General features: G+C 45.5%; 1 protein-coding gene across 1 annotated transcript in view; it reads left to right on the forward strand.

Annotated features, from left to right (window-relative positions):
* Positions 1-6,393: 6,393 nt before the first annotated feature.
* CACUL1 (CDK2 associated cullin domain 1) overlaps positions 6,394-20,644 on the forward strand; it is a 378,635-nt gene continuing 364,384 nt past the window's right edge. The window contains exon 1 of the mRNA XM_069239246.1: positions 6,394-6,720. Within this exon, the coding sequence (XP_069095347.1) occupies positions 6,522-6,720 (199 nt within the window). The 5' untranslated portion in view covers positions 6,394-6,521. The remainder of the gene's footprint in view (positions 6,721-20,644) is intronic.

Genomic DNA, 20,644 nt, shown 5'->3' on the forward strand with positions numbered 1-20,644 from the left:
CAGGATTGCTGCTCAGTTGCCAGGCAGCACAATACCTGGGACTATTACACTTCGCAATCAGCCTCCATGCCAGCAGCCTGGAAGACTTCACCAAAGAATTTGGAGTGCTCTTCAGCGGCATCGGGTACCTAAAGGGCCCACCCTTCAAACTACACATCAACGAGTCTGAGAATCAATTGCCCACAGTCACAGATGAGTGGCTTTCCATTTGCGGCCGAAGGTACAGTGGGAGCTACAACTCCTAGAGCAAGCAGGTATCATTGAGAGAGTGTCGGGCCCCACCCCCTGGGTGTGCCTGATAGTCGTCGCAAAGAAGCCCAAGCAGCCAGACGCCGTTCGCATCTGTGTGGACATGCGTCTGCCCAATCAGGCCATCAAGAGGGAGAGGCACCTAACACCGATGATAGATTAGTTTATTGGGGAACTCGCTGTGTCAAAGTGGTTCTCCAAGATTAACCTCCAATCTGGTTATCACCAGCTTGTGCTGCACCCCGACTCCCGTCCCATAACCACCTTCTCCACACACACAGGCCTCTAGAGATACACCTGCCTGAACTTTGGCATCTCTAGTGCAGCCGAGGTGTTCCAGCACACCATAAAAAGGGTCCTGCAGGGGCTCCCAGGGGTCCTGAACATGAGCGACATTTTGGTGCATGCCCCCACGTTGGAGAACCACATGACACACCTACGAGCCGTGTTCATAAGGTTGCATTACATGGGCTGACCCTACACTGCAAGAAGTGTGAATTCCTGAAGAGGGACATTTGTTTTTTTGGTACAAGTTCTCAGACCAAGGCACTGGTCCAGACCCTGCTAAAGTGAAGGATATTCAAGAGGCTCCCAACCCGACCTCCATCTCAGGGGTCAGAAGCTTCCTGGGCATGGTCACATACTGTGGGCATTTCATGAGGAACTTGTCGGACATGACCGGCCCACTACGGAATCTGATCAAAACCAACCATCCCTGGGCGTGGCGCAGTGAGCAAGAATCTGCCTTTGAGAACACGAAGAACGCTCTCTCAGCTGACACCACCCTGGCATACTTTGACCTTCAGCGTGAGTCCCAACTAGCCATTGATGCCAGCCCCACTAGCCTGGGTGTGGTACTAGCCCAGAAACAAGACTGCGGAGAAAGGGCACCCATTGCGCTTGCCAGCAGAACGCTGACAGCTACCGAGCAGCGCTACACCCAGATAGAGCGGAAGCCATCGCCATCCACTGGGGGTGTCGGCACTTTCACATCTATTTGTACGTCAAGGCGTTCACAGTGGTGACAGACCACAAACCACTCCTTCCCCTCTTCAAAGGATTGTCATCCAAGCTGCCACCACAAATCGAAAAATGGATATTACAACTACAAGAATTTGATTTAAATGTGGTATACCAGCCAGGCATCTGGAATCCTGCGGATTTCCTATCTTGCCATGCACGCTCCACCCCCCCCCAAGAAGCTTAAGAGTCTCTTGAGACAGAAGAGTACATAAAGTTGGTGGTAAACAGGCCAGACCGCTACCCATGCCTCTCGCAGAAGTGGTGGAGGACACTAGCCAGGATGACTGCCTACAGATGGCCGTGGAGGCCATTGGATCCGGTGACTGGCGCCCTTTACAACACCCTGCAACGTTCCGTACCACAGAGGCCAATGCCACCCTACAGGCCCTATTTCAGGTCCGCCATGAGCTCTCAATAAGCAAGGATGGATGCCTACTAAGAAGTTCCCACCTTGTGATGCCTATTTGCCTGAGACCACGGGAAGTCCTATTAACGAATGGCACCCACCAGGGCATTGTAAAATCTAAAAACAGACTCCGGAGCAAGGTCTGGTTCCCCCGGGCTGGACCAACAAGTGGAGGATGCGGTAAAGTGGTGCATCGCCTGTCTGGCAAGTGGTGTGCCAGACCCCCCAGCGCCAGTCATCACCTAAGATGGCCCCACGGTCCTTTGGCAGAGGGTCAGCGCCGATTTTGGGAGCCTGCCTGAAGGGTCCTACATGCTAATAGTGGTGGACAACTACTCCCGGTACCCAGAGGTGGAGCTTATGCCAACTATGTCAGCATCCGTGGTCATCCTGAAGGTCGAGGAAATTATGGATACCAACGGCCTATTTGGTGAGAGCTGCACAGACAACGGGCCCCCCTCTTCAACAGCCGTGAGTGGTCCGACTTCTTGATGTCCAGGAACAACAAACACTGTCGGATCACGCCCAGGTGTCTCCAAGCAAATGGAGAAGTGGAGAGATTTGTTAACACACTGTCAAAGACAACTTGCATCGCCATAGCCGAGTCACAGAGCATTGAGAGCGCTTTGTACACTTTTCTTCGTGAGTACAGAGTTACGCCCCACGCCTCCACCGGAGTCGCCCCAAGCCAGCTGTGTTCTGGGAGTTTTAACTGATGTCATCCCTCACCACCCTCTGTGGAATGTCCAGTTGGTTTCTCCGAACTGGTTGATGGAACTGAGGTCCTGCAACATGACTATGCATCGCGGAAATGGAGGGCCTGGCTTATCTCAATCGTGTTGGGGACACGGTACTTGTCAGAGACCGTCACCCAGGAGGGAAGTTCCGGCTGCCTTTCGAAGTTGAGCCATGGACAGTAACCACCATAAAAGGGACCATGATAACAGCGAGGAGAGGGGAAGAACACGTTACGAGGAATATGTCCCTGTTGAAGAGACTCTCTCTCCCTTTCTTTTCCAGCAGGGTGGGACATGACCCTCCGAATGAAGGTTTTCAGAGTGACCCTGAGGACGATGCTCTCTTACAGGAATCCTCGGTCCTGGACAGGCGCACGCTGAGGGAAAGTGTGATATCGGGGCAGCCGATGCTGTCAGATCACCCATCTGCCGAAGCTGAGGAGCGCGTGCAGACCGCCAGGGAAGAGCTGACCAAGACTGAAGCCCACCCGACGCTGTCAGGGAGGTCGGGGGTAGGGCAATACTATCTAAGGTCCAACCCAGAGCCATTCAGGAGGTACGCTGACTTTATGACAGTCTAAAGGGGACCCTGCTCATGCTGTAGTTTGTCCTTTATTCCGATTATATTCTGCTTCCATTTCGTCTCTCATGTGGTTTTGTTTTCTGTTGCTTTATTCCTCTTTAAGGGAGGAATGTAGTGTTCACGGATGACCAGGTGAGCCCACCAGGTGGCCCCTTTATAGGGGGAGTTCAGTGTCACACCCCTCCCCATGGATGTTTAATGGTAGAGGCACTGTGACATAAAGGGAGGGTATATTAAGCAGAGAAAGCGTGGGAGAGGGAAGGTCGTTTATTAAGCAATAAAGAGGTGTGAGCTGTATCACACCATCTACGTTTCTGAGTTTTCATTCCAGCTCAAAGCCGACTCTACAGGGCTTGTTTGAATATTTTTTGTTATGGCTGACTTTGTTTTCCAGTCCTTGACACAGCTGCTACGCCTGGCTTACACTTTGGTACTGTTGGCACTATTCATGTAATCCTTGAGAACGAAAGCAGCGACAGAAAAATGCAGTGGCAAAGTTATAAGGTTGGCCTTGGTGAAACATGCAATTTTTATTACTGTTAACAAACATGGGCATAGGTATTAGAAGTTTAGAGTAAGGAAAAATAAAAAGGCCACTATTTAAAAGTGTAGTGTATATTTTTGGTAAAACAAAAATAAGTTAAAAAAGTCACACTGCACAAATATTAAAAAATGAAATGAAAATCAACATTAGCCACCATCTCTGGCAATGAAGTGGCTTACTTTCTAATGTGATGTGCAATAGTGCACAATGTCATCACTCACACTGAAGAGAGCCAATGGCTGAAATGGGCTGATCCTCTGCAACATGCTGGATTTTGCGGTGGGAGAAAGCAAAATGACATTGACATGTATGTCAATGAACAGAAAGCCCAGTGTTCTACTTATTTTGAGTTTTGGAGAAACATGAGACTGACTAGCTACATCAAGCTGTTTTAGGACTGACCAAAAAAGGGCTCATACTTTCTGTAATTTCCACTCTTTTCCACTATCTCTCAACAGTAAATACCAGAGTGTTGATGGGCTGAGCATCACAGGTGTAAGGGCATATCAGGCCTTTAATTTGCAGTGTGTGACAAGCTTGATGGTAGATGTGCCCTGAGAGTTTGCTGTTTGGCCCAGGATAACTCCAGGATCCAGCACCTCTTCCTGCCACTGTACTCAGCAAGACAGTCCTTTAAAGTGTGCTAATTAGTGTATAGGTGCTTATAGTGCAGTGCACATATCTCCAGAGGTTCTTTCAGTCCAGCACACACATCAAACGTTTGAAGCAGACGTGAGCCCAGGCTGTCACTGCATCTGTCCACCAAACAAGCATTAGCAAAGTCAACATGCCTGGCTTTCATGTTGTAACATGTGCAAACACAGCCATGAACAAGCACCTGCTTGTGCATCCCTGTGCTGGTACGCATTGAATTGATAAAGCGATACCTGATTAAGTGAACTTTGGAACTTCATTACATCTGGAAATGAAAGCAGGTTCTGCTGAAGGCTCCCTTCTCTTCTTGTAGACCACTAATTATTTTGTAGTCAAATGAAGGTAGGACGGCAAGGGAGCCTTCATGCATTTTTGGAGCAAAGGCAAAAGTATTTGCATATGTTTTTGTGCAACAATTTGCCCATTTTTTTAGGATGGTTGCAAGTTCAAGTGATGGGCCTGTCCTTCTGTAGTTTGAGGGGTAAAACATTTGAACACAATGATGTTATGAGGATAATGTTTAATCCTTTATAAGCAGGGGTGTAACGGACACCCCTGCATTGCAAGGGGGGCCCTCAGGCTTCCATACGTAAATGGGGCTCCTAAGGTTTTCAGCTCAAGTGCAAGGGGTCCCTTCACCATTCCTTTCGGGGGCGTACGGTTTCCTTATGCCACTGATAAGCAGATACATTTATATAAGGAGAAAAATGTATATCAAAACACAAAATAATGTGTATGCAAAACAAAATGCAAGTGTATGTAAGACAATGTCATTCTTTCTGCTTCAGTGTACATACAGGTGCATATATAGAGGAGTTTGGCAACACTACCAAAGCTTTAAGAAATGTCATGAAATAAATTGCATACCACAAGATAAATGTGCACATCCAAAAACCTACCAAGTGTTATGTGCATATATGTATGTACACGATAATGGTTGTTTTGCTATATAACAAATCCTCCTTTTGACCTTTGTCTCAGCCCTCCTGACTCATCTCAACCCTTTCTATTATGAACCGCCAATCTTCCTTCTCAAACTTCCCCCTTTTTAGGTTGAGCATAGCAGCGCACAAGCACTGCTTTTACGACATGTTGGTATAGCTGGGCTTTTAACCATGCCCATCACTATCACTCGTTCATGGGCTTGCCTTTCAAAAATCCTTTATTTTCCTTGATAACTGCTTTACGTTTGTCCCTCCTAACTGCGGTTTTGTTACAGCCTTGGCCATCGGCCCTGTTACATGGATAATTGCACTTTTGGCGATAACTTTGACTGCGAGCGAACTTCTTTTTCCTTTTATGTGTCTCCTTCACGCTCACAGCAGCACTTTGAATTGGCTTGCTTATGTCAACTGTTTTACTTTTTATTTTCAGTTTGTGTGGCAAGAAAAGTCAAGTTAGTAATTTTCAATACAAAGAGCTCTAACTAGAGCAAACACAAGACCCATTGCGTTGCAAATGCTTGTTTAGCTATGTCACCCAACAAGCATGCACACAACTACTACTTACAAAAACGTACTATTTCCCCTTTGAAAGCCATTCCCATGATTCTATCCCTACTCTAAACTCTAATAAACACACAAGACATCATTTGCACAAACCTAATTAATGCAACATATATATATATATATATATATATCTATATATATATATATATATTACTCATCTACTAAGTATTAACCTCTTATTAAGCGGGGTAGCATGCTAATCGCCGCAAAACGCCTAGTCAGGGATAGTAACTGCTACATAACTACAATTACAATTGTAAGCAGTATCTGCTCCCATAATTCCTCACCACACTTACCTAGCCTGAAAGTTTAATAACTTGACTGTTTTACGTATGCCAAGATGCGTATCAACGGCACCGGTTTAGCATGCTCAACGTAATAAACTGTCGCTCGAACATATGGAAATGTCACACATAAGCAGTCCGTAAATAGAGCAGGTGTGACAGCCACTGAAACTGAATGACACCTCCGCTTAGCTACCAAACCTTAGACATCCTCAGAGACTGTACCCCCCAACCTACTCCTCTGAACCCAACACATCCCTATGCCGTGAACTTCAAGACCTAACTACTTCTTAACTAACTTAAACAACTCGTTTTCTTAAATGAAGTCTGGACACATTGTATTGTGTATAAATGCGGCGCACAAAAAAGATGTAACGACGTATGTGTCACGTGACCCTTCGTCGCGACTAAGAGTCTTTTCTCTAATAGGAAATAGTCACTACCTTACCGGACCGTGGGCTTCGTAGAGCTCGGTGAAGGCGCAGCATGAGCCGCAGGGCGCGCGGCCCGCGGCCGGGGGGCTGAGAGGCAGCATGTTGGAATCAAGTATGGAGGACGAGGCCATGGAGGACCCGAACCACAACAGCTGGGAGCGGCAGGGACAGCCTTGCGAAGCAGACAGCACCGACCAAGAGGGCACCAGGCCCGTGCCTGCCAGCGGGGAGACCCCGCTGACCGGGGCAGCCAAGAGCGGAACTGCCCTGAACATCAGCACCGCCGCCAGCAAGTTCTGTGAGTGCTGGGGAGGTGACATGAGATTTCTGGGGTCCAGCATAGAGGCTGGTGTGGCGGGGAAGGTGGCTTGGAGGAGTACCCTAAAGGTTGTACATGGGTGTCTGAAGTAGCACTGGGGGGTATTTGTAAGAGTACTGTACACGTGAGGTCTTGTGGGGGGCTGGATGCTTACAGGAGGTGGCTTCAGAGTTCCCACCCTCTAACTTTCAAATCACCTCTTTGACTGGCAGGGTCACAGCGTCTTCAAAGACGAAACCCCGGGGTCGGAACGAGCATATAATGGTGACTGCATTTTAAACATCAAAAACTGGGACAGACGATTGACAGGGAAGTAGGACTATTTGTTGACAGCAACAATGGTCACAGAAAAAGGACTACAACGACGACGGCTGTATTAGGACTACAGTGTAGTCTAATGCTCGGAAAACAAACCAAATCGTACCCTGCCAAGTGAACCCACGGCAGGCGACATCTTCATCAGCACTTGGCGTTTCAGACTTATTTTCGTTTTAACGTTTATATGTATGGTTTATGTGTGGCTGCTTAGAAATAGACAGTATGGTTAGCCAAAAGCCAGGATTGGTCGGAAGTAGTACATGTTGCATGGAGCCTATTGACAGCTTCCTAACTGCCATGCTGGCCATTGTCTGAGGCGCTGACCATGTCCTTACTCTAAACTGCCCCGTCCCTTTATCCTCTTTGGCTCTCGGTTCCTCAGACTGTATCGAGGTCAGCTCACACATCGTGACAGTCTCCTTCCCATATTCTATCACTCTTCCCGTGATCCAGAATACTCTTCCCCACTCTCCCTGGAGCCTGCCTGTGTCCATTTTAAATCCCCCATCCCGTGCCTCGTGGCTTTATGCAGTTAGAGCTCTCTCTCTCTTTCTCCACCCCCCCCCCCCCCCCCAAAAAAAACTTCTTTCTCTTGACTTGGGTTAGATTAAAGTGGTAGTTAGACTTTTTCACGTAGTTAGATCTGATTCGCAGGTATTATTGAGTAGATCAGAGTGACGAGTGTGCTTGGTGTTTCGTCACTCTTGCATTTAGCCTAGCTAAGTGTGAGACTGATGTATTTGTGCTCTGGGAGGATTAGGTTAGAGTGGTAGTTGGGTTCACTCTTCCCAGTGTGGGATGGATAACTAATCAATTGCTTTAGCTCAAAGATAGATAAGTATTTCAAGTACTCTGATAATCTTTGATGTTGAATAAGAGTGTGGCATGAGCTAGTGCTCAAGGTGGTTAAATTACGTGTCTGAGGTATGTTTACTTCTTGGGTTTAGAATGGGTGGCATGTCGGCTGATTCTCTTTGAGCATTAAAACACAATAGTCTGGAGTTTATAGGGGTTGGATCACAGTGGCCGGACTAGGGAGAATTGCTGGGATTGACCTGAGCACCCAGCGAAACACAGCTTGCCCGTGCCTGGACTAGTTCCTAGGCTAGCATAATTTAGTTTCTGTCCTGGTGCTAGTACCCTCCAGCTGAACCCCCATCATCTTCAACACCAACAGAAACACAGACTGGTTAAATAACTGGACCTCCCCCAGCACCAACTACCCTGCACCCTTCACAAACGCCAACCCAAAAGGACAAACGCATGTGAGCTGGTATACCGATGCACTTGGAGTCCAAGAGGTGATGCAAACAATTAAAAAGAAAATGGAGTACCTCACAAGAGCTTGCCTCCTGGAAGGCCTACAAGACCTCACTCAGAAGCTACCACCACAAACTGAAAGAGATCAAGAGGAAAGCTCCGATCCAGAGAATTGAAGCCAGCACTAACAAATGACTCTTCACCATCATTAAGGAATTCACCCATCTGGCAGCCACCTTGAACTCCATGACTCAGTCACAAAGACTCTGCAACCAGCTCTCTGACTTTTTTCATGACAAGATATCTAAAGTCTACAGGAACTTCAACCCTCAACTACACCCCACTTCACTTCCGACCGCTGTCACTAAGGTCACCCTACTAATGGAGTGGACCCCGATGACCAACAAAGACACAGTGGCTATAATGATATCCCTCCACTCGGATTAGGGAGGAAGGAGGGTGTAGACCCATGTCCTCTCAGAAGACATCAACACCACCAAAATTATTTTCAAAATGTGAGTGACCAACGTAGCCAACTGGATAAGAGACAACTACCTCAAACTCAACGATGACAAGGCGGAAGTAACAATAACTGACCTGATGGCCAACAAAATTGGGCCCCAACCGCTATCCTATGACCACGCCAGAAACCTGGGCATAATTTTGGACACCAACCCCACCATGAGAAATCAATTCAATGCCGCCACGCGCCCATGCTTTCACATACTTTTCAAGCTCAGAAAATTTGTCAAACGGCTCCCTTCTGACACCAGAATGACCGTCACCCAGGCCCCCATCTGAAGCAGACTACACTACGGCATTACCCTCTACTACGGCGTCTCAGCACACCTACTACACAAGCTGCAAACCATCATAAACGCGACCGCAAGATTAATCCTCAACCTTGCTCAACGCACTTCAACTCCGAAAACGACTCTGGCTCTCCATTGAGAAAAGCTGCCAGTTCAAGATGCTCACCTATGCCTACAAGGTACTTCATACCCAAGGTCCCACCTACAGTCTTCACTTCCACCAACCAACCCGGAACCTCTACTCTGCATCACTCGCCCCCGTATCCATAGATGCAAGACAGGAGGTAGAGCTTTCTTTTACCAGGCAGTCAAATCCAGCACATAAGGGCAGCGGCGTCACTAATGGATTTCCGCAAGAAACTGAAAACTTGTCTCTTCAACTGAGCCTACTTGCAGAACTCTCAACTACTCAGTCCCTAGATAACACCTGCAAGGGTAAGTTTCATGCTCTACAAATCCACTTTACATTTACATTCCCATTACAACAAACATCCAGTGGGTTTGGTGATGGTTGTGGATACATTTTGACTCCTTCTGTCTAACAGGATTAGGAGGCAGGCTTTCTTACAACGCAAATTCACATTGAGATAGGGGAACTGGCATTACTAGAGATTGGTTTGGGGCGGTAGAGGCAGTAGAGTTCCTGTTGTTTTAGCTGCATCGCTAAAGGGACTAAAGTTACACTATTTGAACAATTCCTTAGATGGTTCCTCTGCTTCTTCTAGAAGGCCAGCTGCATAGATTTTTTTTTTTTCTCCTGTGGGACCTACTCTCATCTTCTTTAGCCTTGTGCTTTCGATCCTGTGAGTGTTTAATCAGGATCCTCTGATGTTTTGCGTAGAGCACAACAAAGAATATCTTTAATCCCTACAGCCTTATTAAGAACATTAAGCATTCACAGGTTGTCTGTAATCCTCTGCTTTCAAAGACGTCATTTTCTTTAGTGTCAAGGTTTCACATTGGTCAGATGAGACTCAACCAGAAACAGTACAGATGATGTCAAATTGACCACTTTCTGCAACACCGTCCCACTTCTGGATTTTATCTGAGGAGGAGATGGGGTTATATGGATAGCTGCAGGTCAGATTGTGCGTAGAAGCTGGTACATGTCGGTGATGAGGACTGGGCCTATTAGAGAACACCTGGGTAGTCAACGGGAGATGCTTATGGGCTTCGCTTGTAGCAACAATGGAGTGGCTTAGGACAGTTTTTTAGATCAGCAATTTGTAGTTCTTTTCTCCTACTCGCCTATCATACCTGTAAAGGAAATTGCCCTAGCCGTCAAAGGCGTGGGGAAAAAAAAGTAGAGGGTCTCAAACCCTTGAAGATAAAAAGCATGGGCACTATGTGAATGACAGTCTCACACATGCATAGGGCAGACAGCACAAGAGTCTCGCACAGTGCGGAAAGTATAAATTCTTGCAGAGGGAGAGGAAAGACATCGCGTAGTCTTTGGTAGTACAGCCCAACGTTTTACAGAGAAATGAAATCAATGTGCTTGAGGATAGGAAAATGGATTACCATACCACTGGAGAAACAAAGCATTAAGCATGGAGTGAAGAATAGGGTTACTCTCAAGATTAGTAGCATGCTTACATTTGGCTCTAAGTGCAGACTCGCACAGAAGCAGCAATCCGGGTTGAAAACAAAAGTAAGGTTGTCTGGGTTTCCACAGTTCATCCAGAATATGGAATAGAGAATGAAATGTGTGCAGTCAAAGGCGAATACAAGCAGTGCAAGGAGGAGACGGCATCAAGGTTAAGTAGTTCTGAACAGGATGGGTGGAGCTAGTCTGGCTACTGGACATAAGGTTTTCTATGGGGCTCCTGCGCTTCTCCTGCTATGAGGCTGAGAACGCCAGCCCCAGGAGAGTATGGTGGGGCACGGACCCTTGGAGTGTGAGGAATGGCAGGAGAATGAGATGGAATGCCTCCAATCACCCATATGCCATTCCACCCCCTAATAAATGAGAAGCAGTTATCTCTCCCTCTGTCACCCAAAAGACTGCCAAGATGGCATTGAAACTCTTGATCCAGCACCTAGGCTGTCCGTACCAGATCAAGATAGGATTAGCTTACTGGGTGAGCTTTTAAAGAGAAGCTTGCCTGCAAGAGTGTGACCTGTGATGGAAGTGAGGGCTCCTGGAGGAAGAGACACGCAGGATATCAGCCTACTGTGGTGATGCAGCATGCCTGGTTTCATCAGGGAGAGGTGTGAGAGAGGTGTTTAAGATTTGGAGAGCCCGGAGGATTCACATCTAGTGGATGGCAGCAGAAAGCATCCAGAAACCCAACTTTGATGAATGAGTGAGACCACCATAATCTACCACATGTCCACTTCACACCTTGAGCCTCTTCTTTTAATGCTGCCAAAAGATATATATATATTTTTTTTAAATATATTTATTAGTTTTATTTTCCAAAATATGATACAAATTGTTCAATTTGCAACCGCAGGATAAACCAAAACTATGGCTAATTATCTAAGTCATGTAACAATTACACACCCCCCCAATATGCACTTCACGGAACACTTCTAATCTTGCGGTATCGTTTCTGGCTGCACCCTCCATGGGTTTATCCTTCCTTGTTTATTTTATATAGGCATTCGCTTGAGACCAGTGTGGACCTTGCTTTGCGTGCATGAGTTCCCTAATTGTCTGAGGGGGGCCTCAACTTAATTAGTGTGTGCGGGTGGCTCCCCTGGTTTTCTGCTCCCCACTCATCGCTAAAACTGTGGTGGCATAGATTTAGTGGACGACTATTACTGGACGGATGGGGGGAGATGGTGTGCATACTCTGTGGTGCCTGGATGTCCTGTGAATTTTGTTCCCGAGATGGGGGGTGCAGAGGAATTTGTGCTGTGGTTGTTGCAAATACGCGTGCCCCGGTTCAAGGCGGTTTCTCATCGTTTTTGGCCTCCAGCTTTGTCACCATATCCTCCCATGTAGAGCATCCTGTGTGTTGTCGCCCTTGGCGCACCATTCTTTTTAGTACCTGATATTCAGTGCGAGCCCAGCGTATTATTAGAGAGTACCAGGATTTCATGTCAGGAGCCTTAGCGGCTTTCCAATGCATTGCTATTAACCTTTTGTACATTAAAAAGGCCAGGTCTATGAATTTGTGTAAATGTCTTTGTTTTTTTGGTCTTTTCCTAAGTCCCAACAGACAGGACCCGGGATCTGCTACTAGTGCAAGTCCCGTTAGCCCAGATACCTCCTCTACCACCTCTGCCCAGGCCGTTTGTATGTTCGGGCAGTCCCATACCATATGATAGAAGGATGCCGACGTTACTCTACATCTAGGGCATATTGATACTGCATCAGGGAACATGCGCTTTATTCTGGCTGGGGAAAGATATGTTTGATGCGTGTAATTAAATTGGGTGTATCTGAATCTGGGATTCCTTGACACACCTCTGATGTGGGACAGGGCCTTGGGCCAGTCATCCAGTGGTATCGGAGTGGGGAGTACTGCGTTCCATCTACCCCATGCTTTCCCTGTTTGTGCATCCGGTGTCCTGTTAAGGGTTCTGTATAGATTGGATATTATTTTTGTTTGATCACTATATTGTAGAAGCTGGTGAAACACAGGGGAGATCTCTGGTTCCGAGGTGCCCATTCCCCATATTTTCCTGATTTCGTGACATACGGCATGATATGTCAGGAACTGCCCCGGATTTATCTCCGTGAGGGCCTGGAGAGCCTCGAACGTCATTAATTTACCGTCTTCATAGCAATCCCCTACAGTCAGTATTCCTGCTTCATTCCACAGCTTTACAGCTTGCATCCTCGCTGCATTTCCCACCAATAGGTAGTTCAGCGGTACGTGTGGAGAGTATGGGAGCTTATCCGCTCTTTTTTGCACATACCTGGCCCAGCACGTATGTGCAGCTGCCAGCAAAGGGTTGACCAGTGCCACTCTGGGGGGCTTTGACGATAGCCAATTTAAAAGGGGGATCTCGTTCCGCCGGGGCTCAAGGCTCATAGGTTCCGCTTGCTCTGGTCTGTGGATCCAATGTTGGACCCATTGAAGTTGTGCAGCTGCGTAGTATTTTTCAAAATTCGGAGTTCCTAGGCCACCGTTATCCAGCGGATGCTGCAGTGTGGATAGCGCCACTCGTGCTCTGCCACCTCCCCAAATGAGCTGCAGTAATGCTGTGTTTAGGTTGCTAAAGAAGCGTTTGGGAATGATTATCGGCAGGGCCGCAAAGTAATATAAAAGCCGAGGTAGAATCAACATATTAGCAATCGCCACCTTGCCGGGTGGCGAGAGAGGGAGCTTGTTCCAGAATTGTAGGGAGCTTTTTATAGAGGTTAGCGCCTTCCCCAAATTCCCATCTCTTAAGTCCTCCGTGGCATGGTATATGTTTATCCCTAGGTATTTAAATGTTGTAGGGCACCACTTAAGGTGTCCTACCTCTGGAGGATCATGGTTGCTGGGAACCCTTTTTACCAGGGGAAAGACACACGACTTCTCCCAGTTTACCACAAGGCCAGACAGGCCTCCGAATTCAGCCAATAAGGATATTACGGGTGGAATAGCTGCGCAACCGTTCCTGATATATATCAAAGCATTATCGGCATATAGTGAGATCGTGTGATGTAACCCATTTCTAATAAGTCCCCATTTGTGCTCCATGTGATGAACTTTTGCCGCTAACGGTTCCATTGCTATGGCAAACAGTAGCGGGGATAATGGACAACCCTGCCGTGTCCCCCCTGGAAATCGGGAAACTATCAGAGATCACCCCACCTGACTTCACCCTCGCACTCGGATTAGAGTACAATGTCCGAACCCAGCGGATGTAGTTAGGGCCTATTCCCATGCGGGCCATCGTGGCCAACAGGAAGTCCCATTCGAGCGTATCAAAGGCCTTTTCTATGTCCAATGAGAGCACCATTTCCTCCTGTGTGTTCTTGGGGGTATCTCCTATTATACTCAGCAACCTACGAATATTTAGGAAGGTGTTACGCTTGGGAATGAAGCCGCTCTGATCTACATGTATCAGTAAGTGCATGAGGGGGGCTAACCTGTTGGCCAGTATTTTGCCTAATATTTTGCAGTCTGTGTTTAACAGCGATAGTGGTCTATAAGATTTCACATCTGTGTGGTCACGACCCTGTTTAGGGAGTACCACTATCATAGCTTCCCTTTGGGATGTGGGTAAGCTTTCTTTAGCCCACGCCTCCTGGAACACTTCCAGCAGATGGGATTTCAGACTGGGTAGATAAGCTTTGTAATACTCCGAGGGGAGGCCATCCGCGCCGGGCGCTTTGTTCCTGGGCAGCTGTGCAAGGGCTAATTCTATTTCTGCTGTTGTTATAGGGGTTTCAATTCCATCTCTAACTGTTTGTGGTAGCTGGGGTAGGAAGGAGTCCGCCAGAAAGGCCTCTAGTTGTGTAGCTGTGCACGAAGTACGTTTAGTGTATAAGTTAGAGTAGTAATTCCTAAACGTCTCGTTTATTTCTGCTTGTGTAGTAGCCATCTCTTGCGCGCCCACCCGGATGGCCCCTATTGGAGCCTGCTGTCTATCCTCGCGGAGTAGCCACGCTAGCATTCTGCTTGATCTATCTCCTTCCGTTTGCAACCTGGTTAAGTAATATTTATAGTCGTGGCAGCGGAGCCTGCTATCTGCCTCATTGTATTTTAAGCGCTTTTCTTTAAGGACAGTGCATGCTGCCAAAAGATATAAGACCAAAACTCCTGAGAAACAAGGACTACTCGTGTCTCTTGCTTCCAGACCACAAAGACCAAGTGGAAAGTGAACCTGAAGCCTCTAGTGTGTCCGTCTTGACTCCTGGGAAGACAGTATTCCATGACCTGTCTGACAACCTGGCATCCAGTGTGCAAAGTATTGATGTCAAGGTGATTTAGGGTAGTGCGGAAGAACTTAACGGGAGAATGGGCACCATGAAGGGTGCCCTGAGAAAATGGAGTAATGTGTAGGGAAACTACAGAAAATGATCAGTAAACAGATGGGAAGGATGGAAAGTCAGGAGACCTTAATGAAATACACCATTTCTGCCATGATCCAGCTTTTAAGGAGAAGTGGAATTGCTGGACAATACACTGTGGGCCACAATCCTGGGAATACTGGGATTCCTTTTTATTGGATGATGGCGAAAAACATCAGAGAAGTAATCTATCAGCTTCAGCAAACAATAATAGGGGGGCTCAACACCAGAGGAGGTCCATAGGCCAATACGTTTGCCAGCTAGAGGGCCCAAGAAGTAACTTGTTAGATACTGATACAGCATTGATTAGACTGGGAGCTCCATTCCAGCGAGAGGAGGTGGCTTGTGGCCTCCAAGAAAAGAGGGCTTTCATACAAGTGAAGCGAAGTGCTAATTTCTCCACATTTAAGCAGTACCATACAACATAATGTGTCAGAACGACAAATAGTAAAGAAAGACGTTTTGGCATTGCGATGCAGAGTTTTGTTGTGTTACATGGCAAACGTTTGGGTGCAAAATGTTGGGAAAAGTTTTGCCTTCCGGCACCCCAAGTGCTAAGAGACTTTCTGGAGAGGTGAATGTTGGATGCCAAGGACAAGCAGCGGATGAGAGGAGCAGAGAACACCTGAAAGAGAACTGTGGGTGACAGGTGGAGCAATTGGATGACATACTTGAAAAACAGTTGAACTAATGTGTTGCGTTGAAATTGAGATTTACAATTCTGTTTATTCCCTCTTCCCTCCTCCTTTTTTTTCTGAAGGATTTGTGTGGTAATGGTCTGTTCTATGTCAGATTGACGAATAAGGTTGTCAACTTAGATTGCTTTTAACCGGTTAGATCTTGGATCAAACTGAGCAATGAAGCGTTACTATAAGCATTTTATCTGCATGCTAAATGAAAACATATTTAAACCTAAATTGTTCAAAACCTGGTGTCTCCAATCTTTTCTGTAGTGAGAGCTATTTATATCATTGACATTCTTCCTGAGTTACTAATATTATTAGTGTTGTAATAGTGACCACATTAACACAATAACATTAGGGCCCATGCCTTTGAAAACTTATCAGCAGTGATCATCTCAGTCCAGTGACGGTAATGTAAATAAAAAATACTTTATTGATTTGCGGTGCATTTACGTGAGTAATACATAACAGCCATAGCATAATGCCTCTGGCATCAAGATGACCATAATTCTCTTCAACGCTGCCTGATTTATCACTCAAGTATTACCTTTTAAATATAACCCAACATGGATTTGTAAAGCACTTGTGCACCCTAAAGGGTGTATTTACACTGAAATAACATGTTTATTGTTATCCAACATTATGGTTGGAATTGTTGAATTAGAGTTTTAAAATTCAGTTGGAAATTCAACCCTACAAAACTTTAATCTTGAATACACTTTTAAAAATGTTGATGTAGATATATTAATTCAGCCAAGCAAAAGCTTCCAAATTAATAATCTGGGTTGGAGAGATACCAGTAGCTCCAGAGCTACTCGTTGAAGAAGCATGATATACTGAATAAATGGGCATGACAACAGAACAAAATCGAGAGATGAACAATGACATATGGGATACTGGAAGGACAATCCTCAGCAGCTGTAGACATATCAATTGCAGGTGTGCTACATGCAATGTAAAAGACACAATTTTAATTCACAGGGCCCACAAAAGAGGAGGGCTGCTCCTGCCATTCATACTGCTGTTTGTACCGGTCGCTGAGTATTACCCCAACTGGTTGCAGTCTGTAGCCACTACTTTATCTGTGATCCAAGTTTGCCACAACGTCTTTACAGATCTTGCAATCTACTCTCCTCCTTTTGAGGTCAGTGCATCAGCACTGCCGGCAGTCCGCTTGCGTCTTGTGTAAATAAAGTGCTTATATGAGATTCCACTTTCTTGGTTTGAGTTTTGACAGCAGAGCTGTCAAATAGACCTGTTGCTGACCATAGGAATAGAGTGGGCTTTGAGTCCACCATTTCAACCACTGGCTTTTTTCCACCAGCCTCTTTCATCTATTGACTTGAGAATGTGTCACACTGGTCTTACAGCCAAGTGTAGTTTTTACTTAAAACTGTTAGCTGTTTGGGTGTATCCTTCCACCTCCACTTAAGTGCTTATATTGAACTGCAAAAGGGGCCTTCTTACAACTGCAACCCTATGTGTCCGCTCTTCTATCTGCGGCTTGCTCTTAGACAAGCCAACCTACACAGTGCCAATCTATGTCGCATGATATCAATTCTGTTGTCATTGGGTCCTGGTGAAGAGCTGTTCACACAGTGGGACAAAATGTGACATGGAAACACATTAGGGTTTTGCCTGTTTCAGTGTATTGGATGCAGTTGCAAGTACAAGAACAATTACTTCAAGGAAGCACAACGGTTGTGCCTGAGATTTGTCAAGAGAGTTTATTATTGCCGGTTGGTCCACTGTTCCAGGAAAAGGACATGTTTTTGCTCAGTGGGCTGTTTGCTGAGACCAAATCCAAAGTGGTTTTGGACTGATTGGGTTGTGTCACTACCTCTAACTCTACCCAATTTCATATTGAAATGAATTAAGAAAAAATGGAATGTATTGGTTTTGTTGGTTCTTACAATCAACTTACTGATGTCACCTTTCGAAAAGGTCGTAATTTGAAGGATTACCTTCTCGCAAAGGTTCTCATTATGCTAATGAGACTACTGGATTTGAACACATAGATTGTGGGATACTAAGTACAATTCCACACCATGTGACGCCTGTCGGCCTAATCCGGGTTTTCCAGCTAACTAGCAGCACCTCATTTCTACCCAAGAGCAGGGATAATTGTGGCAACCGGGCGCATGACAAGGAAGCCTCCTCAGGGGAATCGTGATAGATCAGATCTCATCCTTTTCTCTCAGTTACATTGGTCTCCCACAGGCAAAGACAACAGAGGCAGAACATAGTTCAATAAGGGTTTCTTGAAGTAACTCCATTTTAGATAAAATGACATGTATTGCAGTAACTATGACGATAAAACACAATAAAATCAAGAAGGTGATAAGGAGAGTGAAATACAAAAACAGTCCCACCATACTGTCACTAGGAGTGAAACATAGTTCTCCTACCTACGCTATGTTCAAGCACAGAATAATAAGCCTAATCCACCCTTCAGGTTTCTCCCGGGAGAACATAATCCCTCATCCCTGAGTGAAGAAACCTGTAGTCTAGAAAGACAACATCCCCATGTAGGTCAGGGGTTTGGCCGTCTAAGAAATCAGCTGTAGCGAGGCAATCCACATGCAGTTGTGGTCATCTGGCTGGAATCTCACTCTAATATGTTTAGGACAAAGGAGTGTTTTATAATAAAACAGTTGACTTTCTAAGAAATGGTCCCTACGTATGTGTGTATATTTCTGTGAATGTTGGAGACACAGTGTACCACTTTTCCCGGCAACCCTATCTGACTGTAACCTTGAAGAAAGCACAAAGTGAAATGAATGTCCTACTGAGAACGTATTGCTTTCCTAGGCGAAAGAACAATTGGATAGAGAGAAATAAAACAACACCACAAATGTAGCTATTGCTAAAAAAAAATGAAGCGATGCTATAGAAGATGGAACTGGGCTCAAGTGCACAACAGCAGGCCTAGTTTCCTAAAAGAGCTATACAATACCCTCCCCTTGCCAGTTCAAAGGTGGTTTAAAAGTTCAAAATAAAACCAAGCCTAATAAAATCTATCACTAAAAACATATGAACACAAATGTCAATAGTGACAAGTTAAGACACTTGAGCAGGAATAAGAATGACAATTTAAAAACCAATAGTGGTGCCAAAGAAAACCAAATTCAAAGTTCAGTGTCACCATGGTGTGAGCCCCTGACAAAATTCTTCTCTATTTAGATCTCCCAAAGTTAACTGTCATCGTAACTCATAAAAAATCTGTTCTTTGAACATAAACGGGATAAGTGCCAATAATCAGCGAAAAGACCGAGCTCTGTGAAAAGGCTTTCAAATTTTGCTTCTCCATGAGACCTTGGGCAATAAATCCTTTCACAGTTAATGGCTATTTGGGTTTCTTCTCCCCAGCCTATAAGGTGAAGAAACTTGGGCAGGCGAAGGGGGGTCTGGCGACCTTTATAGCAGTTGGGCTGAAGGTAACCGGTATACAATTAAAGAAAACTGCTGATATTTTGGTAATAAAACTGCTGGATTGGCATAAGACGTTAGGTAGACCGCTGTGCACAATAAATGTTTATATACATCCTGATGCCCACTCCAAGAAGCTACTGTCCTCTAAACTTGTTGAACTAGTATTAACGGGGATGCAAGAACCCGATGTCCTGAAGCTACCAATAGCGGGAGATTTTAACATGAAGTTACTGCAACCATTTGACAGAGAAGAGCAGATAGTAAATCAGGACTTTATATGGTCTGTTCCACAACAAACTTTGGGGAATCAAGTTAGGGGCAGGGGAGTGGCTAAAGTGTTTGCTTTCGTTTAAGATTTGCAGACGTCCGGCCTCAGAATCTTGAACGGGCGATACCAACAGGACACCCCTCTTGCTCCTACCTCCTATGCTTTGGGATATCAGTCCTTAATTGATTATGCAATGGTTACTCTGCCACTTTTGGCGTTAATCGCATCCTATTGTATTGTAAGGACAGATTTAAGTAACCAAGGCTTGCAAAGTATTGAGATCAATTCTAGTGTTCCTAAGCATAAACCAGCCATTACCTTTCCTAGGAACCTTATGTCAACTAATTACAAGAAGCTTTGGTGGCGTGGGGACTTAATCGAAACTATTGGGAAAACTTCTGAGGAGCTACGTAACCAAATTAGGTGTGATTCAGTTAATGAACTGATGACCCTATGGTCATTATTCCTGGAGAAGTTTGCAGCTAGATCTCTTTCTGACCATACCCTCCACCCCTGTAAACCTCACCTGCACTATGAGTTACAGGAGGTAAAAAATAGAGATAAAATAAAAATAAAAGCGGTCACTACACTATTGAAGAAAAAGAACTGGTTATTAAGATTGGCCAAAATGCACTCTAATGATCCCAGTATACAAAAAGACTTAAAAATCATAATTAGTCAATATCGTAAAACAAATGTGGGAAGAAACAACAAAGAAAAGGCAGGACTTTTGGGCAATGGCCTATTTCTTAAGTAAACAAAAGAACTCCCGGGCCATCTGGAAAATGATTAATAACCTAAACAGGGCACCTACAATTCTATCATGTTCAGATATCTCTGAGTTATCTTGGCACGATTTTCTTACTCAGCATTTTAATCATGATAAACAAATTAAAGAAGAGGCGCTTTGCACAGGGAGTCTATCAGTGACTCATGGGCTGCAATCGGATAATACTTCAGTCAGTTACAGACCTACGGATGATAATGACCAAATGTTCTCTGTTCCTCAGATAACAAAACTTGATAGAAGCAGGTAGGTCGGGGATCCAGGCCCGAATGGGATCCAAAATGCATTATATAAAACTAATCCAGGCTTCTGGGGAGAGAGTCTGGTCACGATCTATAATAGTGCTTTGGAGCATGAAACTATCCCATGCTCCTCGAAAGGTGCCAT

The sequence above is a fragment of the Pleurodeles waltl genome, chromosome 6 (genome assembly GCF_031143425.1).
Source record: "Pleurodeles waltl isolate 20211129_DDA chromosome 6, aPleWal1.hap1.20221129, whole genome shotgun sequence".
In the NCBI taxonomy this organism is placed as follows: Eukaryota; Metazoa; Chordata; class Amphibia; order Caudata; family Salamandridae; genus Pleurodeles; species Pleurodeles waltl.